General features: G+C 43.2%; 1 protein-coding gene across 1 annotated transcript in view; it reads right to left on the bottom strand.

The window, feature by feature from the left end:
• Positions 1-25,278, bottom strand: part of MTMR7 (myotubularin related protein 7) — a 96,439-nt gene that overhangs the window by 37,122 nt on the left and 34,039 nt on the right. The window contains exons 4-6 of the mRNA XM_048848143.2: positions 19,448-19,605; positions 15,580-15,708; positions 14,775-14,909 (exon numbers count right to left, since the gene is read on the bottom strand). Of these exons, the coding sequence (XP_048704100.2) occupies positions 14,775-14,909; positions 15,580-15,708; positions 19,448-19,605 (422 nt within the window). The remainder of the gene's footprint in view (positions 1-14,774; positions 14,910-15,579; positions 15,709-19,447; positions 19,606-25,278) is intronic.

Here is a 25,278-nt window from a genome sequence, read left to right as displayed (position 1 = left end):
TCATTTAAGAGCTCACATGATATTCTTTAGTGAACTAGAATGTACATACCAGTATCAGGATATTCTGGTAACCCCCTTGTCAGCTGGCATTGAGGGATTTATGGGTCACGTTTCAACAGACACCCAGTTGCCTTTCCTCTTCCATCTCTCTCCCTACTCTAAGGACTACCACAAGATGCAACCTACTTCCTATAGTCTCTCTCTCCCCCATTTATTTTTTGTTTGGTTTTTGGCCCAGCAGCCTCATCATACGAGTTGACCATCACTATCTTCGTCATTTTTAAGCCAAAGTTTGTTTTTGTTTTTTAAAATATCCTTTCACTCATTCTAGTATCCTTAAGAAAATGCAGCAAAGATTTTTTTTTGCATGGGGAGGGTGGGGAATAACTGTTACATTTCTCTGGCATTCTCACTGGTCCCTTTAGGGAAAAATCTTTGATTCCAAGCCAAGTCAAGTTTTCATATAGAGACTTTCTTTCCATAAAATATTGCCCACTACACTGCCATAGAACATGATCCACCGTTTATTTGGTTGTGCACACTTTGTCTTTTTTAATAGGTTTAACTTATCATTTAAGGCACAATGATCGAACACTCTAAAAATGACTACTTCACTTTTTCTAGCATGGCGGGGGAGTACAGTATTATCTTCAATTTGAGCCTACATCACAGAAAGTTTGTCCTTTCCCACCATCACCTGTCCATAGTTCTTGCCATTCCTTTGCAGGCTCCTTCGTGACCACACTTCTAAATTCTTATGTGCTTAAAGGTATCTTAATATCCACCTCCTCATTTTGTAGAGCATGTTTTGCTGTTTTGTCAGCCATCTCATTTCAGGTATTCCAATATAACCGGAATCCGTGCTGTTGTTATGGATACCTGCTCACATTTCTTCCATAGTTAGGAACGTTATTTCACTTATGTCATTTCTGCTTTCTGAAGTCCTTGTTCTGATTACCATTATGCTTGAGAAGGAATCAGTTAAAATTACAGCTGCAGCCGGATGCACATCTCTTATCCAGGTTAGTGCCAACACAGGTTTACTGCCACAATTATCCCCATTAGTTCAGCCATCAGAACAGTCACATAATTCAACAGCCTTTTAGATTTCTGGATTCTGACTAGGAACACAGAAGGCTGTTCCCGCTCTACCCGTGCTATCATCTTTTGATCTGTCTGTATAGATTTGGCAAAGCAGGCCCAGTTTTTCACAAATAAATTCAAAAATTTAATTGGTCATAATTAAGGCTACGTTTTAGTCACGGATATTTTTAGTAAAAGTCATGGACAGGTCACGAGCAGTAAACAAAAATTCACGGCCCATGATTTGTCCATGACTTTTACTATATATCCCTAACTAAAACTTTGGGGGGGGGGGACTGGTGCAGGGGGGGGCAGCAGCGCATGGCCCGGGACCCCCACTGGTGCTGGGGGGCAAGGTGTCTCTCTACCCGGCTCTGCGTGTCCCTGTAGCTCCTAGGCAGTCGAGGCGTCAGGGGCTCAGCGTGCTGCTCCCGCTGCAGCCAATGGGAGCTGTCGGGGCAGGGACTGCAAATGCAGGCAGCACACGGAGCCCCCTGGCCCCTCTGCCACCTAGGAGCTGCAGAGCCATGCCAGTTGGAGCCGGGGAGCTGCCCACCCCAAGGTAAGTACCCCTCAGCACCCCCAAACTCCTTGCCCCAAGTTCCCTCCCACACACCCAAACTTTTGCTCCTGACCTCAGGGGGTAACCCCTAAGCCAGCACCAGCTGCTGCAGAAGTCACAGAAAGTCACGGAATCGCAGCCTTAGTCATAATGTGTGGTTTTTCTTTCCCTCAGTTTTTTCCATACAGTTCCATATCCACATATGGGTGAATTATTGTCCAGCTGTAGTTTGATTTTCCATTATTAAAATATTTTAGTTCTCTCGATTTTTCTTTCGATAAAATTCCTTTACCCATTTTTTGGCCTGATACATGGATTGTCAAAGACTTCCTCATACTACTTTTGTCTACTAAGTTCCTAGCAATCCTCATAAATCTTTTATGTTCTTTTATTTTCAAGATTTCCTTTTATCTTTGCCCAAAAGATTAGATCTACTAGCGTCATAATTTTATAGGTGCTGTCAAGGTTCCTCCCCCACTCTGAACGCTAGGGTACAGATGTGGGGACCTGCATGAAAAACCTCCTAAGCTTCTCTTTACCAGCTTAGGTCAAAACTTCCCCAAGGTACAAAATATTCCACCCTTTGTCCTTGAATTGGCCGCTACCACCACCAAACAAATACTGGTTACTGGGGAAGAGCTGTTTGGAAACGTCTTTCCCCCCAAAATACTTCCCAAAACCTTGCACCCCACTTCCTGGACAAGGTTTGGTAAAAAGCCTCACCAATTTGCCTAGGTGACTACAGACCCAGACCCTTGGATCTTAAGAACAATGAACAATCCTCCCAACACTTGCACCCCCCTTTCCTGGGAAATGTTGGATAAAAAGCCTCACCAATTTGCATAGGTGACCACAGACCCAAACCCTTGGATCTGAGAACAATGAAAAAGCATTCAGGTTTCTTACAAGAAGACTTTTAATAGAAATAGAAGTAAATAGAAATAAAGAAATCCCCTCTATAAAATCAGTATGGTAGATACCTTACAGGGTAATTAGATTCAAAGCATAGAGAACCCCTCTAGGCAAAACCTCAAGTTACAAAAAAGATACACAGACAGAAATAGTTATTCTATTCAGCACAATTCTTTTCTCAGCCATTTAAAGAAATCATAATCTAACACATACCTAGCTAGATTACTTACTAAAAGTTCTAAGACTCCATTCCTGGTCTATCCCCGGCAGAAACCAGCATATAGACAGACAGAGACCCTTTGTTTCTCTCCCTCCTTCCAGCTTTTGAAAGTATCTTGTCTCCTCATTGGTCATTTTGGTCAGGTGCCAGTGAGGTTACCTTTAGCTTCTTAACCCTTTACAGGTGAGAGGATTTTTTTCTCTGGCCAGGAGGGATTTTAAAGGGGTTTACCCTTCCCTTTATATTTATGACACGCCCCCCAAATCTCAGCTAGGGTGAAACACTGGCTGGGATTTTTTCCTGGAGCTCTAGGAAAACAGAGTTAATAAGACACATGTATCTCTAAATATACTACCAAGTACATAAAGACTAACAATATTTTCCACATCTCAAGGACGATTTTAACCAGTTGATTCTGGGAAACTTTCACGGGACAGTGCATCAGCCACTTTGTTAGAAGCTCCTGAGATGTGTTGGATGTCGAAATCAAAATCTTGGAGAGCTAAACTCCACCGAAGAAGTTTTTTGCTAGTTTCTTTGACGGTGTGAAGCCACTTCAGTGCAGCATGGTCGGTTTGCAGGTGGAAACTCCGTCCCCAAACATATGGGCGTAGCTTTTCCAGAGCATAGACAATGGCGTAACATTCTTTTTCAGTGACTTACCAGTTGCTTTTGTTTTTTGCTGAGAAACACTACAGGGTGGAATTCCTGATCAGGTCCTTTCTGCATTAAAACTGCTCGGACGCATCTGTGGCTACTAGGAACGGTTTGTCAAAGTCTGGGGCCCTTAGTACAGAGTCAGACATGAGTGTCACTTTAAGCTTGTTAAAGGCCTTCTGACACTTTTCGGTCCACTGAACAGAATTTGGCTGTTTCTGTTTGGTTAGGTCTGTCAGTGGGACGGCGATTTGGCTGTATTGCGGTACAAATCGTCTGTAATAACCGGCCAAGCCTAAGAAGGATTGAACCTGTTTCTTTGACTTTGGGACAGGCCACTTTTGGATAGCATCCACTTTGGCCTGTAGGGGGCTGATAGTTCCTTGACCCACCTGGTGTCCAAGGTAAGTCACTCTGTTTAGGCCTATTTGACACTTCTTAGCCTTAATAGTTAGTCCTGCCTCCCTTATGCGCTCAAGGACTTTTTGTAGATGTTCCAGGTGGTCTGCCCAGGAATCCGAAAATATGGCCACATCATCAAGGTAGGTGACTGCATATTCTTCTAATCCCACTAGGAGACCATCTACAAGTCTTTGGAAGGTGGCGGGTGCATTTCGCAGCCCAAAAGGGAGTACATTAAATTCATACAGCCCGAGATGGGTGGTGAAGGTTGACCTTTCCTTGGCAGATTCATCTAGCGGTACCTGCCAGTACCCCTTGGTTAAGTCCAAGGTAGAGATGAACTGGGCCCGTCCCAGTTTCTCTAATAGTTCATCTGTGCGTGGCATTGGATAGTTGTCTGGGCGAGTTACAGCATTTAGCTTACAGTAGTCCACGCAAAAACGTATCTCTCCATCTGGTTTGGGAACTAGAACCACTGGAGATGCCCATGCACTGCCAGAGGGGCGGATTACACCCATCTGTAACATATCCTGGATCTCCCGTTTTATAGCAGTTTTAGCTTGAGGAGACACCTGGTAAGGTTGGACTCTAATTGGGTGAGCATTACCTGTGTCAATGGAGTGGTATGCCCGTTCAGTCAGTCCTGGGGTGGCTGAGAACGTTGGCGCGTAGCTAGCGCACAGCTCCTTGATCTGCTGTCGCTGCATACGCCCAAAGGTCATGGAGAGGTTCACCTCTTCCACACCACCAGCACATTTCCCTTCGTAGTAGACACCTTCGGGCCACTCAACGTCGTCTCCTCCCTGGGCTGTAAACTGACAAACCTTTAATTCTCTGGAATAAAAGGGCTTTAGAGAATTAATATGGTACACCTTAGGCTTCCGGTTGGAGGTGGGGAATGCTATGAGATAATTAACAGCTCCCAGGCGCTCCTGGACCATGAATGGCCCTTCCCACGATGCTTCCATTTTATGGGCCTGGAGCGCCTTTAAGACCATGACCTGGTCTCCTACTTTGAAGGAACGCTCTCTGGCATGTTTATCATTCCAGGCTTTTTGCTCTTTTTGAGCATCCTGTAAGTTTTCTTTAACAAGGGCTAAAGAGGTTCGGAGGGTGTTTTGTAGGTTGGTTACAAAGTCCAGAATGTTAGTTCCTGGAGAAGGTGTAAATCCCTCCCATTGCTGCTTCACCAACTGCAATGGCCCCTTAACCTCACGGCCATATACAAGTTCAAATGGGGAAAACCCTAAACTGGGGTGTGGTACAGCTCTGTAGGCAAAGAGCAACTGCTGCAACACTAGGTCCCAATCATTGGAGTGCTCATTTACGAATTTACGTATCATGGCCCCCAAAGTTCCATTAAACTTCTCCACCATGCCATTTGTTTGATGGTGGTAAGGAGTGGCAACCAAGTGATTTACCCCATGAGCTTCCCAAAGGTTTTCCATAGTTCCTGCCAGGAAATTAGTCCCTGCATCTGTGAGGATGTCGGAGGGCCAACCTACCCTGGCAAAAATGTCTGCTAGTGTCTTGCACATACTTTTAGCCCTGGTGTTGCTTAGAGCTACTGCTTCCGGCCATCGGGTGGCAAAATCCATGAAAGTCAGTATGTACTGCTTTCCTCTGGGTGTCTTTTTCGGAAAAGGACCCAGAATATCCACAGCTACTCGCTGAAATGGAACTTCAATGATGGGGAGTGGCTGGAGAGGGGCTTTGACCTGGTCTTGGGGTTTTCCCACTCTTTGGCACACCTCACAAGACCGGACATAGGTAGAAACATTCTTGCCCATTCCCTCCCAGTGGAATGACCCCCCCAAACAGTCTTTGGTCCTGTTCACCCCAGCATGGCCACTAGGGTGATCGTGGGCTAAGCTCAAGAGCTTGGCCCGGTATTTAGTTGGAACTACCAACTGTCTCTGAGGATGCCAGTCTTCCTGGTGTCCACCAGAAAGAGTTTCCTTGTATAAAAGTCCTCTTTCTACAACAAACCTGGATCGATTAGAAGAGCTGAGAGGCGGTGGGTTGCTCCGTGCCGCCGTCCAAGCTCTCTGGAGGCTTTCATCTGCTTTCTGTTCGGTCTGGAACTGTTCCCTTGATGCTGGAGACATCAGTTTCTCATTGGATTGTGGACCTAGGCTTGGTCCCTCTGGAAGCGATATAGGGGATGGAGCTGTTTCTGTTGACTGTGAACCGCTCTCCGCTGGTGCACTATGTTGGGATTCAGGCTCCGGCTGAGCCTCTTGTGTAGGGTTATCGGCAGCTGCCAGTTCAGGTTCGGTGGGGCCCTCTGGTGTTGAGGTTGCAAGTACTGGATTCAGTGCTGGCCATGGGTCTGGTGTTGGTTGTTCGGCTGCTCCGGTTCTGGGATTGGTTCCGTCTGGGTCTCTGGGATTGGATCCATTACTGCTGTTGCAGACATTGGCCTGGGGTCCGGGTCCATCACCTCTGACTGGGTCCTGATAGAAGTTTCCGGAACAGAGCTAGGCCTCACGGCTTGTTTAGCCTGGCTGCGGGTGACCGTTCCCACCCTCTTGGCCTGCTTCACATGATTGGCCAAGTCTTCCCCCAACAGCATGGGGATGGGATAATCATCATAGACTGCAAAAGTCCACGTTCCTGACCAGCTCTTGTACTGGACAGGCAACTTGGCTGTAGGCAAATCGAAAGAGTTGGACTTGAAGGGTTGAATCGTCACTTGGATCTCCGGGTTGATTAAATTGGGGTCCACTAAGGAAGCATGGATAGCTGACACTTGTGCTCCGGTGTCCCTCCACACGGTGACCTTCTTCCCGCCCACACTCACAGTTTCCCTCCGCTCCAAGGGTATCTGGGAGGTATCTGGGCCTGCGGACCTCTGGTGTGATTCCGGTGCAATGAACTGTAATCTGTTGGGGTTCTTGGGGCAGTTGGCCTTTACATGCCCCAGCTCGTTACATTTAAAACATCGTCCAGCTGACGGGTCACTGGGGCGAGGTGGGTTGCTGGAGAAAGTGGTGGTGGGACGATAAGGGGTCTGGAGGGTTCTTTGGGAGGTATGTGGGACTTTGGGCGGCCCCCAGTGATAGGGTGTGGTCTGGGGTTGTCCCTTCTGGTCTCCGCTCCAACTGCGACCAGTTTTCTTCTTCTCTGCCACCTCCACCCATCTGGCTCCAATTTCTCCTGCCTCAATTACAGTTTTGGGTTTCCCGTCTAGGATGTATCTTTCTATTTCCTCAGGAACAACCTCTAAGAATTGTTCCATTTGCATTAGGAAGGGCAAATTTACTGGAGACTCACCACTTGCTCCTGATATCCAGGCATCCCAATGTTTCACAACGTGGTAGGCATGTCAGGTAAATGACATGTCTGGTTTCCACCTTAGGGCTCTGAACCTGCGACGAGAATGCTCGGGTGTTATCCCCCATTATGACTCTCGCCTTGGATTTAAACAGTTCATACTTGTTCATGTGTTCTTTAGGCATTTCAGCTGCCACCTCAGCTAAGGGTCCACTGAGCTGTGGCCTCAGCTCTACCATGTATTGGTCGGTAGAGATGCTGTACCCAAGGCAGGCCCTTTCAAAGTTTTCTAAGAAGGCCTCAGTATCATCACCTGCCTTGTAGGTGGGGAACTTTCTGGGATGGGAAGTGGTACTTGGAGAAGAACTGCTAGGGTTTGTTGGGATATTCCGCTGAGCCTTTATCTTCTCCATCTCCTCCACATGTTTCCTCTCTTTTTCCTTCTCCTCCAGTTCTTTGGCCCTTGCCTCCATTTCTTTGTCCCTTGCTTCCATAGCTCTCCTGTGAGCAGCCGCTTGGTGTTGTTCTGCCTCTTTCGCTGCCTCCCTTTCTTTCTCCTTTGCCTCCATTTCTCTCCTGTGAGCAGCTTCTAGAGCTTTTTCGGTTGCTTTCATTGTCTCCAGTTTGGCTAACTCCAATTTGTGTAGTGCCTTGGTGTCTGACATCTTTACCTCTCTGTTTTTAACTAACTTTACACCCGAGGTTTAGAAATAAACAAACAAAACTGGGCTGTAAAATTTTGCTGTGCTGGAATAGAATACCTATTCTCTGATAGTGATTGTCAGCCTACAGAAAAAGACAATTCCCTTGTCTCTGCTCTGGGCCCAAATCAAAGCAAAAAACCTCCAACTACTTGGAAACCTGCTTACCAGCAGCCTAAAGGAAAAAAAATTCCTTTTCAAACCTGTGCTCCTTGTAAAACAAAAAAATCAAAATCCTAAAAAAAAACCCTGCCACTTTTGTCTCCAGGCAAATGGGTAGAACACCCCCCCACACACACCATTTACTTTTAGGGAAAGAAAAACTCTGGGTTGGAAGACTGTGAATTTCCCTGCAGGAGTTAAGTACCTTGCCTCCAGGCAAAGAAAACCTGCAATTCACAAAGATAATCCCCTTTTGTCTCAGCTCTGGCTCCAAAGCAGAGAGAAAACAAGCTGCTTTTCCAGCAGCTCCAAAGGAAAAAAAAATTCCTTTTTAAAATCTGACAGGTTTCAGAGGAACAGCCGTGTTAGTCTGTATTCGCAAAAAGAAAAGGAGTACTTGTACTCCTTTTTTTTTTTTAAATCTGTATTTCTAGTTCAAAAAATCTCAAATTGACCTCAAAATGATTTCAGGTTAATCCCACCGCTGCCACCATGTCAAGGTTCCTCCCCTACTCTGAACGCTAGGGTACAGATGTGGGGACCTGCATGAAAAACCTCCTAAGCTTCTCTTTACCAGCTTAGGTCAAAACTTCCCCAAGGTACAAAATATTCCACCCTTTGTCCTTGGATTGGCCGCTACCACCACCAAACAAATACTGGTTACTGGGGAAGAGCTGTTTGGAAACGTCTTTCCCCCCAAAATACTTCCCAAAACCTTGCACCCCACTTCCTGGACAAGGTTTGGTAAAAAGCCTCACCAATTTGCCTAGGTGACTACAGACCCAGACCCTTGGATCTTAAGAACAATGAACAATCCTCCCAACACTTGCACCCCCCCTTTCCTGGGAAATGTTGGATAAAAAGCCTCACCAATTTGCATAGGTGACCACAGACCCAAACCCTTGGATCTGAGAACAATGAAAAAGCATTCAGTTTTCTTACAAGAAGACTTTTAATAGAAATAGAAGTAAATAGAAATAAAGAAATCCCCCCTGTAAAATCAGGATGGTAGATACCTTACAGGGTAATTAGATTCAAAGCATAAAGAACCCCTCTAGGCAAAACCTTAAGTTACAAAAAAGATACACAGACAGAAATAGTCATTCTATTCAGCACAATTCTTTTCTCAGCCATTTAAAGAAATCATAATCTAACACATACCTAGCTAGATTACTTACTAAAAGTTCTAAGACTCCATTCCTGGTCTATCCCCGGCAAAGACAGAATATAGACAGACACACAGACCCTTTGTTTCTCTCCCTCCTCCCTGCTTTTGAAAGTATCTTGTCTCCTCATTGGTCATTTTGGTCAGGTGCCAGCGAGGTTACCTTTAGCTTCTTAACCCTTTACAGGTGAGAGGATTTTTTTCACTGGCCAGGAGGGATTTTAAAGGGGTTTACCCTTCCCTTTATATTTATGACAGGTGCTCTCCAGTGACTATTTGCAGCACACACATTGGTGTCACATTACACCATGTGTCAATCACAGATCTTGGGCATGGAGTAGTTCCAAGTTTTTAAGAATTGTTTTTGAGGCTAAACCAAAAGCTTGGCATCTGTAGTCTGAAACTGTTCTTATCAATGCTCTGAACATCATCAATACCTTCTTTTCTGTACCCCATTTGCTTTGAGCTACACCTGTAAATTGATCCTACTTTTACATGGTATTATCTATGTGATCTTTCCAAGTTAATTTATTATCAAAACACTATTCTTAGGTACATAAACTTTTGAATGATCTGATTTTTTTCCACCATAAATCCTATTCTTCCCTAATTTTCTTTCTAGTTAAAAGCATTTCCTTAGTTTTTACAAGTGAGAATTCAAATCCCCAATCATTTCACCACTTGGAAATCCTCTGGAGTACCGGATTTGTCTTTTCCATGGCTACTTTAAGTCTTTTATGTTTAATCCATATAGCATAGTTGTCTGGAAAAAGGGAAGAACCTACTCCCATTTGCACACTTTCCAGGAAGTCATACATCATAACAGAAAATAAAGTGGGCTGATAATACAGCCTTGTGGAGTTGTATCTGTAAGTCTGTACATTTTTGATAAAGCTGTTCCAACTTTAATTTGTATAGTTCTGTCACTTAAAAAGTCCCTTATCCACTGAAATACTGTCTCTTTTACTCAAGTGTGTTTAGTTTATAAACTTCCCTCCATAGCTTGTCAAAAGCTTTTTCAATGTCCAGGAAGACCATTATCATAAAGTTCTTGGTCCTCATGCTTTTTTGTTTCTCTGTAGCAGGATCAGGATCAAGCTGGGTCAGGATACCAGGAAGTAAGGGTCATGCACCAGCTTACAGACAGCAGGCAAATAGCAAAGTCAGAGACAAAGCAGTGACAGAAGCCAGAGTCTAGGGTCTACAACAAAGCAGGGTCTATAGCAGAAGCAAGCAGGCAGTTTGCATCATTGTTCAGGCCACTCTCTAGGATAGCTTTCTTGTTTATATACCAGCATGAGCCAATCAGTGGGCTGCAGGAGCTGCTACTCAAGCCCTGCTGGGTGGTACTTCCTGCAGAGCCTAGCTTTACAGGGTCCTCCAGAAAAAGTCTCCCCTAAGCTTTCAATGGTAATGTAGCAGCATCCCCAATAGTCCCAGGTTCTAATCTCACAGGGTTTTACACCTTGTTTCTTAATTAGTAGCACCAATACTTGTTTCCATTCTATTAGCAGCAGTCCTTTTTCCATATATCATTATAACAAAATCATAATAGAATCTTAAGGCTCCCTTCTGACAAGTGTTCAATCTTTACCTAGAGCTGTATTTTTCCTGTTTCTAATGGCTGCAATAAGCTCCTACACACTAACATTTTTGTTTAACACATCATCACTATAGACCCTCCAGCCATATAATAGATCACAGTTATCCTCAATAAACCTCCTTTCCCCTTCCCCCCCGCCCCCAAACTCGTTGTTTTGATTCATATCACTACTGGCCTTTCGGGATTCTTTTCCTAAAGTGCCTGCCTTTCCTAAGTTGAAAACCTCAGTTTCATGGCTTACAGTAAGACCAGATAGATATTTACTTTTACTCTGAAATCCATTCACTTTTAATGTGTTTATATATTTCTGAAAGCTTTGAATCTTTGTTCAATTTCCCACCGAAATTTCTCCAATTTCTTTCTTTTTTTGGCTTTTTGATAATCATTTGTGCCACCGCCTTACATCTTTTATAATTCATTAACTTTTTACTATTCATTGAGTTTTTTGCTTGTTTGTATGCCCTATTTCCTCCCTTGATTGCTAATCTGCAGGCCTCATTCCACCAGAGTACCACATTTCTAAAATGGGAGCAGCTCTATACACACAATTCATTTTCTACATTCTTCTAAAATTGACAATAGTATGATATTTCAGTACTCAAGAAATGGTACCGGGGCAGGCATACAGGAATGTGCTTCTCGTCAGATGGCCAGTAGGATGGTGGCCCTGCCTCTCAAAGGAAGTTAGATGCCTAGGTCCTAGTCAGAGGGAGGCATCTATCTCCACTTGGGATTCACAGCTGTGAACCCTCTCCCAAAGCTGGGTGCCTAAGCCAGCCCTTTCTTGTGAAAAACAATGGGGAGATAGTGGTGATGCCACTTCCTTACATCTAGTATCCCAATGGTTAGAGCACTCATCCAAAATGTGGGACACTAGGATTCCAATTTCTGCTCCAGAACAGGGAGGGGTTTGAACCGAGGTCACCCACATCCTGGATGAGTGCTCTAATCACTGGGTATTTTAGCAAGCGGGCTAAGGTGTGGGTTCCAATTCCTCCTCTGTCTTTTATGCAGGTTAGATGTACTCTGAGCATGTCTACTGACTTGGGCCCCACAGGTGACACAGGCAGGGGAACCCCTAGTTTATGAATCCCACCAGGGTTTATGGGTTAGGCTCAGAGCAGCTTGGTGGTGTCAGGATTTAGGGACTTTGCACATGCCCATTGGCTGAAATTTAGGCACCTATAAGACTTCAGCAGTGGAAACTTAGGCACCTGCTGGGTTAAACAGTGGCTGAGCAAAGGTCTTGTGAATGCCAGTGGTGCAAGGGCACAACTAGAATTTTCCTAAGGAGCAGGTTTTTTCCCAGGTTCCCTACCATCATGTCCAAACCAAGTCACAATCTCTCCTTCTGGAGCAGGCCTGGGAGCAAAAGAGGAGGCGGCAGCATGAAGAGATGGAGCCCTCACCCCACTCCAGGCTTCTCTCCTCCCCTCACATGAAAGAGACTGGGACCGCTCAGTTGCCCAATCATTGTGACTCAGAATGGCACCTAAATGTTGGACAAAGCAGCCTAAAGAGGCTGTTGGGTGTCCTGTGAATCTAATCCCAGATCTCTAATACGGAAAGCTCTTTTAACTTGCAGTGTGTGTGTTATAGATAGATAGATAGTTAGACAGATAGACAGATAGGTAGATGTAAGCAGAGTCAGGATGAGCTCTACCCTGACATCTGGTGGCGAGTCGTGGTGGGTTGTGGAAAAGAACTTCAGGGGCTGATCTCATTTGCATAGGCACACCCACCCCGCCTAGACGGTCACTTTGGCTGCTGTAGGAGCCCCAGTTTCTCTGTTATTGGGGCAGGAAAAATAAACTGTTATTATCCTGATCACGTGAAACCAGGACAGTTGAACTGTACTTGGCCTTTTGTTATGATGGAGGGACCCACCATCAACTAAGCACCACTCGCTAGGCAAGGGTCATGGGTTCCAAAACCCAGTGAATGGAGAGAGACTCTACATGCCAATTGCACCTTTTCCTCTCTCCACTGTGGAATATCAGAGCTAGTCTTGATTCCACTTGGAGTCTAGTTACAGGCTGCTGAGCTGAATTCACTTTGAGCCAATGGTGCACCAGCACTGAGGCTCCCCTACTACAAGCTGAAATCACTAAAGAGCTAAAATTACTAAGAGCTGAAATCACTGAGTGTTGTGTTAAGTAGTGGGGGGGGGGGGCTGAAGATATATTGCAGAGCAGTTCGTCGAGTGGCTCATGGGACAGCTAGCGGAGCAGTTTGCTGGAGCAGCTCACAGGACAGCTGGCAGAGCGGAGCGGCTGGCAGAATGGAGCAGTTTGCAGGACGGCTGGAGTGGCTCACGAGATGGCTGGTGGAGCAGAGCAGCTGGCAGAGCAGAGCAGAGCAGTTCATGGGACAGCTGGTGGAGCAGAGAAGAGCCCCCATGGAGAGGTGGGGCAGTTGGCTTTGGACCACGTAAGGTGCCCCTTAGCTCCCCCCCACCCCATTTCCACCCAGGTTGGGAGGTAAAACTCTGCAGATAAACTTTCAGACTCTGGGGCTGCACTGACCAGGAACAGAGACATTTAGGTTGTTGGACTTCTGGGACTTTGGATGACTTTTGGGTTGCTGGACTCAAGAGCCGAAGAGAAAGAACACGGCCCAATTTGCTTGGGGTGGGGTTTTGCTCTTTGCTCATGGGTTGTGTTATGGATCCTGTTGGTGGTGTTTCCCCAACATAATGCCACGTTGTTTCTCTCTGTTATTAAAAGGCTTTTGCTACACTCAGACTCTGTGCTTGCGAGAGGGGAAGTATTGCCTCTTAGAGGCGCCCAGCGGGGGTGGTATATATTTGTCCCAGGTCACTGGGTGGGGGCTCGAGCCAGTTTTGCATTGTGTTATTGGAATGGATCCCCTAGATATTGAACCCGGCCCTTGTTGCTGCCAACTCTGATGGACAGAAGGGTTACATTCATTTATTTATATATAAGTAAGCAGACTTTATTATATATATATAGAAGTAGGGAGACTATTTTCTACCAAGTGCACTAAACGCCCATCTGCTCATCTTTTAATGTCAGTGAACAAGGTAAAAGAAGTTGCGTCTGGACAGTGTTCTTTCAGGACGGTCCTCAGCATGCCTTGCTAGGAGGATATAAATAATCTGTTGAATTCAAATCTCTCTCTCTCTCCTTTTGAATTAGACATGAGTGTTCTCTCGAACACAAAGTGATGTAGCCTCTCAGCAACAACAACCAACCATCCCAACCCCCCTATTTGTCCCAACAGATTCCAACTCCCATCTCCCTACCACGGTTCCCAATGGATTCTTTGCTCAACCAGTCCCAGCCTTCTACTTCCCCTGGCTCCCAGTGCCAGCCTCCCCTTCCCGCCTTCCTACCTAGCCAGTCCTAGCCTCCCTACCCCACCCAGGTCCCAGTCTCCTTGCCCAGCCAGTATCAGTCTCTGCCTCCCAGGCTCCTTGTGCCAATATATTCCCCCATCCTTCTTCTGCAATGCCCTCGACTCAGCTTTTGTCCACCCTGAATTTGAATCAGATCTTTTCCTCTTCCACACTGCCTGGGTGCCACCATTGAGAGCCCAAGAGAGACAGGCTCACTGCTCTCAGTACCCGTGCCTGGCCCCACCTTGGCCTGGAGCAGCTGTGAGCAGCCATTACTGAGGAAGTCTCTCTGAGCCCTTAACTCTGGGCTGGAGCATGTTCAGTCACTCTGTTGGAATGGCATATACTCAGTCCAGTCACAGGTAGGAGTTGTGAGGGGATGGAGGAGGCTCAGTGCAGATAGAATCTTGGAGATTTGAGCTGTTAAGCTCTAGCAACTCTCTACAAAGCATGTGTGAACTGTGAAATTTCAAAGATTTATAACCTGGAGTTCAGACTCAAAAGGTAAATCCAAAGTAACTTTACAGAGCGGCATTACTGTGGATTTACCTGGAAGCAACTGAGATTAGAATCTAGCCCCTAGTGGCCACCATACTTTGGACTTTTATATTTTCTCTGACTTCGCAACACATACCTGGTGTTGTTAAATGTGCCAGCATTGTAACATACTTACTTTAGGCCGAGTGTCAACAACATATATGAAATTGCTTCCAGGATTTGCCTTTCTGATGGCCTGTAGCATCTGTTCATCCTCAAGGCACCGAGCACTGAAGCCAGACAAGGGCTGGCTGCTCCTGCAGATTGAGGCCTGAATTAAAACAAATCCCCCGTGTGTTTAATGTGCATTAATAATTTACTACACAAAGTTATTTACAAAACAGATCACTAGGAAATGAACAAAATAGCTCCATTACATGTACAATTAACAGGAAGAGTAGAGCAATATTATTAATTAAATGTAGCTGAATATTAATAATTTAATGTTGTTGTGTCTGTAGGCACCCGTATTCACACCCTACATATTACTGCAATGATTTTTGTATAAAATATGCTTTGTGAAATACCATTTGAAAACTAATATTCTGGTCAATAGTATCATTGTAAAATATATGTAACAATGCTGTATGTGAAATTATGGATGCTCACTGATATTATGCTTTAAAGTCTGTGACTAAAAGGCGTTTAAACCAGGCATGTCAGGAGGCGTTGATAAACGCCTTTGTTCAGGCAATGGAAAGAGTCCAACACCTCAAACCAGGTGTGGCCAAATTCAATGGGCTCTTCATTTGTTTAGAGGTTGCAGCAGGAAGAGATAATTTGCAGAGTAGCAACCACCAGCGGGGTCAGGGAACTATATGCTTATTGGGTGACTGTTGGTGTCCAGGCTGTGAGCTACAGCAGCAGAACATTTAAGGCACCAGGGTTACAGGGCAGGTGGTCACACACCCTCTCACCCCAAACCACAGCTCCACACTTACATTGTTATCCTTACAGTAGTAGGAAAGGGCTGGGAAACGTCTTCTGCTCCGGAATTTAGAGCTCCCCACAATGATGTGTGCAGTTGCAGATTTTGGTACGTACACTTCAGTAGGGTATGAGTCACAGACCTGCCAAAGGAAACTTTTGTTTGTCTGCTTGCTTTGTTTATTCAAATAGAACTTAGCATGAATGTTAACTTTAATCATCACCATTACAAAAACAAAATCACAATTACATACCACCCTCATTCTGAGGATCCTAAAGTGTTTCAAACATTAATTATGCCCCTGTGACGGGGTAGTTAATCCCCTTAATGGAAGAGGGCCTCAGAGTTAACCCACCCCCACCACTTGGCACGGTCCTTTTAATATTTTGGAAGGCCTGATATATATAAGGACCAAGCAGATACCAGTAGAAAGAAAGTGGTTTGGAAATAAGGAGTGTTTGGAAGGAAATCCCATTACTGTTTCTTTAAGGGCCTAGGACCAGGAGCCTTGCAGAGTGGATGGCACAAGGCTCTCCTCTCTCTCTCAGCCAACTGGGATGAGCTTTAGGAAGGGACTAGTATATCTGCTGTCTCTCCTTCATAGCAAGGGAGACACCACTAAGAGGAGGTTGTCTGGTGCATCCTCTGAGTATTGACTGGGGGAAAGGAAGCTAGTTGAAAGAAAAGCTAGCTAAGGCCCTACAGCTTGTTTAAATCACAACCCTGACTCTAAGAGGAGTGGAAACCAGAAAGATTGTTTGAAGTACAACCCCATCTCCAGAAGGAGGGTGGGCGTCAGTGTTAAGGAGAGAGAGGGTGGTTGTCTGCAGTACAACCCAGCTGCTGCCAGAGAAACTGCGTAGGATCTTAAGGAAGCTCCTCAGCAGCAGGCTGGGGAAAAGTCACACGAAGAGACAAAACTCCAGGGTGGAAGTAATGGAAGCTGTAGGCCTGAGAGAAAGGTGGACAAATGTGGGGGGAAAGAGAAGCAGCTCAAGGAAGTGACAAAAGATTGGCAGGAGTGGTCCTTAGCTGCCTAACGCAGGGTTCCTGGGCTGGAACCCAGAGGAGAAGGTGGACCTGGGTTCTCCTCCCCCAGCAATACGGAAGGTACAAGTCTTGGGACTGAAAGAGGCAAAGACAGCTGAATACTAGCTGGGGCTGGGGACCTTGGGCCTGGCATAAAGATTCTGGGTTTTCTGTTTGGACTTTTCTGTTACCCCAGAAGGAGACTGAACTGAAAGGTGACCAGGCAGGCGGGCCCAGCCATGGAAGCTGCAGACCATTGCAGAACCAGAACAGTGGAGAAGGCAGTACAAGAACAGAAGAAGGCTTGCAATGCCATGTTCTGGCATGAGGCAGTGCTATGGTGTGTTCACCATGTGACAGCCTGTCACAGGACCTCTAGGAGATAGGAAATTATTATTATCATTATCCCAATTTTACAGATGGTAAAACTGAAGCAGAAAAAGGGGAGTGCTATATATTCGTGTATCCAATAACTTTATGTGCCTATTTCAGTACACAGGATGAACAGGGGTTCTGGGAATGAATCAGGATTGTGTAGTAAAGAAAGGTATTGTCTGTAGGACCCCGTCTTATCAGTTGCAGAATTTGGAAGGTGTGCAAGGAAATTGCCTTTTCTCTTCCTGGCTGATTCATGGTTATACAGTTGAATGCCGTCCTGAGGAATCTGGCCTCTGCCACAGAGTTCCTAGGTGATGCTGGGCAAGTCACTTAAATTGAAGTAAGAAAAGGAGGACTTGTGGCACCTTAGAGACTAACAAATTTATTTGAGCATAAGCTTTCATGAGCTACAGCTCACTTCATCTGAAGTGTCTGCAGTCAGTGACTAACTGTATGTTCATCATTTTTGGGTGCCCAACATGAGACACCTGAGATTAGATTTGCAGAAGTGCTAAGTGCTCATAGCTGCAGCTGAAGTCACCAGGAGCTGTACTTTGAATATAAAAAGTGCAATCAAAATGCTAAGTTCTTTAGAAAAATCAGTTCCTAAGTATCTGTAACTGGGCATCCAAAATTGATGGACACTTGACAACTTTAGGTCTAAACCTCTCTGTGCTTCAGTTCTCCAGCTGTAAAACGGGGATAAAAATACCACCTACCATAGTATGATGAGCACCACAGAAACACTCAGGAGGAAATTAATAACTGTATATTCAGTGCTGGGTTTGGATATTGTGTGGTTAAGATCTGGGGGCACAAGCTGACTGAGGAGAAAAAGAAATATTTAATAACTACTCATTCCCTGATGAGGCAGGGATGCCATAGAAAAAATGTGATCATGTAATTAGCCACATAAGGGAGGCTGAACTGAGGTTACACATGCAACCTTAATGCTGGCATTTCCTAACTTGTAAGGGCTTGACTTTGCAACCTTAATGTTCTTTTAAGGTATTTCTTTTGGATGTTATTTTAATAGAGTTCCCTTTTCAGTGTTGGAAGAGAGCACTGAATTCTTGTAATTCTTTACCATTGTCACATGAGAAATTGGTTTTGCAACAATGAAGACTGGCTCCAATGTAGTTATTTTTGATTAAGTGAGATCAGCTTCAGGCCTGTTTCTGGGGCATGAAAAAATGACTGATTTTTATGTATGTATATATGAAAAACACTTCTTTATTTATAATGTATATTACTTAATATTAAATAATAAAAATAACTACTTTGTCTCTTCCTTCTGTGTATCCTTTCCTCCTTTTTCTCCCTTACCCTGCCTTCATTACCCTTTTCTTCCCTTCTATGATCCATCTAGAAGAATCATTTCCAGTGCTTTTGGTGTCTAATTTCCCTTGCTTTTCTATAACATTTCATGATTCATCCTTCCTTCTGTGGCTCATTCTGATCCCTTACATTTAAAGTTGTGTCACACTAACCCTTAAATTTGTCCTAAACCAGAGGTTTTCAACCTCTTCCTTACCAGGTCCCACCTGTTTCTCTCTCCTCCTCCCTTATCATTTAGGAAGTGAAGGGTGGACACAACCCCTGACACCTGTTTGAAACACCAGCCCCACTCCCAGGGGTGGTTGTAATCCCCAGGTTGAGAGCCCCTGCCCTAAATTATGACTGCTATCATACTATTTCCACAATTCTATAATAAATTCAAGCTTTTTATATTAGAAACAAGAAAAAACAATTAACTTCTGGCAGAACATACAGTCCCCTCTGAGGAGGTCTCAAAATCCCAAGTGATCTACGTGTAGCATGTGTGTGCTCCAGTGCCAAGGCATAATGGGAGTGAGCTGACCTGTATCGACAGGCTGACTTCAGAACTTTAGTCTGTTATCTCTTTCCATTAGTGTTACTTCATCACATTTTAAAAGTTTGAATTGAACAAATGTAGGGCAGGATAGGAACATCAACTAGCTAGGTAGAAAGGAGTGGAATTAAGATTTGTGACTTCTCAGACCATTGTGAGAATATTCCATCACAAACAATTCTCAGCAGCACTGCATGTAATTTCAGGAACAAGAAGGTAAGATTAAGTGTTAAATTAATTCTTTCAAACTAATGGCTTGTGTAATTATTAGGTAGAAAAAAAAATTTTTTTAAATACTCACTAGCCCCAATTCACCAAAGCCATTATTTATGTGCTTAACTTTATGCATGTGCTTAAATCTAGCCCTGTGCAGCAAAGCAGTTAAGCATGTGCTTAAAGTGATTTTGACAAGTCACTTTATCTCCTTGTACTTCCATTCCACATGGGTAAAACAGATTATGAGTCCTTTCTCCCACTCTGTCTAACCTCTTCGGGACAGGGACTATCTCTTAGGATGCTATGTAGAGCACTTAACACCATGAGGCCCCTGCCTTGGTTGGGGCCTCTAAAATCTACTGTAATACAAATTATAATTACACACTTGGTAGTCTCTGTTTACATCACTGATCTGCCAATAGTTATTTGGAACGCCCATCCGATTATATTCTTTATTGAGGCCCACAAGCTTCCATCCTTGTTCTCGCTCTTCTTTATCTAATTTTGGGTTGAATGAGAAGCAGTAGAGCTCTTCATATTTCACTGAAAGAGAAAAAGAGGCAATAAGACAGGACAATAAATCTAAGCTGAGATCAAAGTCTCCAAAAGCAAAGCTGGTATGTTATTCTCTGTATGGGATGCTATTCTCTGTTATCCCATTCAGATCATATGTTTTGCTATGCAAAAGCCCACATACCGGCATCTAACTCCATAGAAGCTTACTTTGAAAGTAGTGGGCTGTTCTGCTGTTTGTGGCCCTTTGCCCCCTACTTGTATAGGCCTGTATTATCGATCCTACTTACAATATAGTAGCTCTCCCACACCTCTTTGCTGCTCAGTTGTAAACATTCTCATAGCTAGCAAAAGGGTGCAGTGTCAAAGCTAACATGCTTCCTTGAAAGGAGGAAAAACTAAGATCAAGAAAGGATCAACACATGTGGTCCAGCAGAATTCTTTTACCAGAGATAATTTAGTTGTTTTAATTAGTGGATTACAGAGCCAGTGGCAGAGACAGTGGACCAAATCCTGAAGTTTTCACTGGACTCAGTAATAATGCATCAATTCTTAAATCTTAACTCAAGTTTTACTCTGCCCTGACTCAAGTAAAATTTCTATTAACTCCATGGTTTGTATGAGTAAAGACTGGAAAATCTGTCCTTAAATGATTAGCAATGACATTCTAGCTACACAGACTACTTTGTAGCAGCATGAAAATATTATTTATCTAAATTATTGCATGTAAATTATTTCAAACTCTTGTTTGCATAATTATGCCAATTCTCACATTTCAGTTCATGAACGTACAATAAATATAATTTTAAATAGTTTTAACTTTGTTTTAAGAATAGCTGTATTTATGCATATGAAGTGACTTGACTGGATTCAAACACAGTATTTATATATAAACAGATATTTCATGGCCAAACTCCACTGCCAACTATTGTGTTCTGTGGATGAGATGATCCCACCAATCTGAATATAAACTGAAGAAAATTGGTTATAAGAACTATAACTCTAGCACATCAAAAGTTCATGTTTCATCCTCTCACTGTAAGGTCCGTATAGCTTTTGGATCAAAGATTTTAGTATATAAACGAACTGAAGTACACTGAATTCTGGTAAACTGAGTCACACCTGTTATCAAAACGTCACCATTTGATAAATCTGTTTCAGACTGTCTTGATTTCAGACAGGTTTAAATACAACCCTCAGTTACTTCTATTTTATGCCCTTGATAAGGAGAATAGGTCAAAAAATAGAGAATGGGGACTTATGTATGGCTTTAATAAAAATAGTTTTCATTTTAACTTCCATCCTCTTCTGCAGCAAGCATCTATTGTACTTCCATCATAGGTAATTTCTTTTTTTTTTTTTTTTTAGATTTAACAGAGCAATAAAGAGTAGTTAAGTTTCCATTAAATATATAGTATATGGAATCTAGGGGTAAAAAATAAAGCTAAACACGTCTGTGGCTTCTAATAACATGGTTTCCATAACTAAAAAGCTGGTGTGGTTTGTAATGTTATCACAGTTCCTTGGGGAACTCAGTTCCCTCTTTCGAAACAATTATTAACAAATATGAGGACAGAAAGGAAGGAAAGTTCCCTTGTTAAATCTTTGTGACTCAGGCACTGAACTCAAGATCAGCAAAGTCATTATTTAGAGAAAGAGAAGGAAGACCACTGAAACGCAGTTTGATAGATCAAACTTCGTTCTGTTTGTTTTTTTATGGCACAGGTTTCATAAACCTGTGTCTCATTTGCTTATGTCTCATTTGCTAATGTACAATTGTTACTTTTTTCAGGTTAAGCTTAACTTCAAATAACAAATTTGGCTGGAATCTTGACATTTATTTTGCACCCCAGTTGCCAAAGCATGCATTAAACTAGCTGAATAAAACTACACTTCAGATATTTCCTTTCCATTGTACCTACTCACAAAATTAAGTGGAAACTTTCACAACTACTGTATATCAAATTAAAATATACATATCTTGGTTGTATGTAAATCTAGCCTGCCTATCATCTCAGGTTTTAATATCATATGGTGGTACATACAGGTTTTCCAAATGCATCAATTGTGCCTTAAAGCTTAGTTAACATATACCTTCTGTAATATTTAGGACCTGACACAGACACAGTATTATAGTCATTATGCCAAATCCTGCTTTTGTACAACTTCAAATGTTACTGTGACACAAAGTAGCCTAAGCTAAAGGGCGAAATTCTGCTTTCAGTTGTACCTGTGCATGCTCCATTAGAAGTTGACAGGTACAACTGAAAGTAGAATTAGACCCTTTAGTTTGGTTTGGCCACCTTATGTCACAAACTGTTACAATACGTTACACAATATCACTACAGAAGATGGGATCTGACACAGTTTCAGGTACGGTATAATGCACGAAAAAAGGCAAGTGGGGGAGGGAAAATAGAGCCTGACTCAGCCAGAGTTCCTCCTGGGGAAGACTCGCAGTCCACAACTGTACAGCAATTATATTACCCTTCGAGAGGGTGCAGCACTCTGGCAGATGGAAACCAAGGATAGAAAAGTTGCAACCACTAGTATTGGTAAGCCAAATCTTGCTCACTTTACAATCAGTCCTTTCAACATCAGGTGAGTAAGATTCCCATCCCCCCCACAATGTCAATGTCAGATGCTTTGCTGCTAGAGGCAAAACATGATGTTGCTCTGCAGCAATGTCACCCACCTGGTGGAAAATGTGACTGGATCTGCAGAGCACTGGATAGCCTCAGAAGGAAAGGGGAGGGGCAGTCCTTGCAAGGGTAGGTCTCTAATCCCCATAGGCACTCTGCCACTCATTGGCCAGCCAGAGGGAGATAGGAGCCAATGGACTCCCTGTCCTTCCCCATTAATTTAAATCCTTGCCCAAGATTTTTCTTGCCTCTTGTTCCACTTTAGTTGACCCCCAACCTCCCCTTCTGTAGTTATACTGTAAAGACTGTATTTTTAGGATACTGTGGGTCTGACCAATTGCCTGTTTTAGAGGTCAGGAAATATTTTTCCAATTAGGAAAAAATTGGTAGAAGCCTGGTAGGTTTTTTTTGGCTTCATGACAGCAACATGGAAGGACAGTTAGGTTCAATAGGAATAAGATTTAGAAGTCTCATCTCAGTAATTTGTAAGAATATTTTATTCTACACAACTTGCAGACAGTGTCCAGTGCAAATAAAAGGCCAAAAGGGTCATTGCCCAGAAATAATAGACCTTAGGTCTGTGGGAGCAAGAGAAAGACCATAAGCCTTTGCAGACAGAGATCTCTTTGGTATTGTCTTTCTCCCTCATGGGAGAAAGGGATGAGATGTTTCAGCAGAATGAGCTAAATCCAAGGTGAAGGCTGAGGAATATCTGTCCTGAGTTATGGGATATCTTATAGGAGGCCTGTAAATCCCACACTAGACTCACTTAAATGAGGGAGATGGGGTAGATAATGTCCTTCCCCAGTATTAAGTTTAATAGAGTTGTGGCCTGCCACTTAAATCCATCCTTTTGTCTGTCCTCATTCACAGAGGTGTCCTGCTCAAGTTGCTTCTGCTATGCTACCAGTGGATCTGCCCAACAGGCATCTTCTCAAAAGCTGCCTACCATTCAATTTGCATTCCTGGCCTCATTTGTTCTTCATTGTGGCATTCCAGAGAACAGCAACACCAGGGTCAAAATCCCACCTCTCCACGGGCATTAATATACACCTTCTGTCCTGTCAAGGGAAGGAGCATTACAGGATCTCATTTTTCCAGTCTTGTATGAAAACATGATGAGTTCCTGAAGCCAGTGGAGTTAATCCAGATTTACATCAGCGTAACCAAGAGCTTAAATTGATTAATTGTTTCTATAACTCACTCCAATTATTTTCACCCTACATCACCTAGCTTACTCAAATACACGCACTCCAGTGTACATATTCCCCTCATGGTATTCCAGTTATAGTAAGCACTTTACCAACTTCAACTGCTGCTGTGGCTTGCTATGCAATTTTTTCTAACACACCAGAGAAAATCGACTCTAACAAGCTGTCTTGTTGCAAGATGAAAATTAACATTGATGTTGTCAGTTTTGTGTGAGCTATAGCAATGTTTCCTTTACACAAAGTTCAAAATAACATTAAAAGACAGAGTTGGACCTTGTGCTTCAGACTGGATTGTTTGCATCAAACCAGTCTGCGTCCAGCATTCTTTCCAATTAATTCTTAAATTAACAGCACAAACACAGGAGGAGATGCTGGACTCCGCTACAATACTTGGATTCTCACTTTTAAGGGTAAAGGGTCAAAATTACCTTCGGTTGCACAGTTGAATTCAGTATTTTAAACTGACAGTAGGTCCTAGATTTGAACATGATCAAAATCCAGATACAGGTGAATCAAAACACAGATTCACTGGTAGACTAAATCACTGCCAAGCTGCCAACCTGCATATTCTTTATACAACACCTGCTCTGCAGCTTTTCTTTGATACCTGGCAATCTGTGTTCAGTGTAAAAAGAAGCAAAACATAATGAAATCTGACATATCTGCAAGATATAGTGTAGCCTTTTAGCAACAGCTGTAAACTGAACAGGTTATACATTCAAAGCACATTCAATAAGGCCCCCAAGTTTAACTTTTAACTAAACATCCTTAAAGCAGGTGTTATTCACAAAGTAATGTCATACCACTGATGCTGTACAGCTAAATCTTTCTCAGGAGATACTTAACACAAACTCTTCACTTTTTAAGCAATTTTTTGTGTACAGCCAGCACTTACCATTATTTTAATTATATCCCATTGTGCTCATTGCCCTATTTCCCCATCACACAATTTACATGGTATATTTGGATGAAATATATCTCCTAAAACTGGGAAGCACAAAGGCAGCTACATTTTCCCCATTATTTTCTATCCCCTTCAGGGCAAAGATAATCTTTTTTTCTGTGTTTGCACAGTGCTGTGCACAATTGGAGCTTTTGGGTGCTATGATGATGTAAATATTTACTCCTAATGTGTCTAATTCAGTTAAGTTAATTCTCTTAAGTTTTATACTTAACCAATTAGTTTATCTTGAAAGAATAAAATAGGATCATTATATCCTCGTATTGACCCTAGATGTAATAGAAGTGAAACTGCAAAGTACAGACAAGGAATATACAAGCATGAAAACATCCAAGGCTATTGAATTTCATTTTACCTTCCTTGAACATTTTTCCAGAAATTTAAATACAGGGGTGAAAAAAAGAGAGGCTGTTTTGTATATTGCAGCTGTGATATCAGAACAGTAATATTACAAATGAAAGGTCAGATTGTTTTCTGCACTCCTCAGCTACATTGTGCTTGGATCCTGAGCAGGTGTGAAGCAGGGTGTCATAAATATAAAGGGAAGGGTAAACCCCTTTGAACTCCCTCCTGGCCAGGGGAAAGCTCCTCTCACCTGTAAAGGGTTAAGAAGCTAAAGGTAACCTCGCTGGCACCTGACCAAAATGACCAATGAGGAGACAAGATACTTTCAAAAGCTGGGAGGAGGGAGAGAAACAAAGGGTCTGTCTGTCTGTCTGTATGCTGGTCTTTGTCGGGGATAGACCAGGAATGGAGTCTTAGAACTTTTAGTAAGTAATCTAGCTAGGTATGTGTTAGATTATGATTTCTTTAAATGGCTGAGAAAAGGATTGTGCTGAATAGAATAACTATTTCTGTCTGTGTATCTTTTTTGGTAACTTAAGGTTTT

This window comes from Caretta caretta, chromosome 4 (assembly GCF_965140235.1).
Source record: "Caretta caretta isolate rCarCar2 chromosome 4, rCarCar1.hap1, whole genome shotgun sequence".
In the NCBI taxonomy this organism is placed as follows: Eukaryota; Metazoa; Chordata; order Testudines; family Cheloniidae; genus Caretta; species Caretta caretta.
Note: the sequence above shows the minus strand (reverse complement) of the source record. Positions and strands in the feature narration are given on the sequence as shown.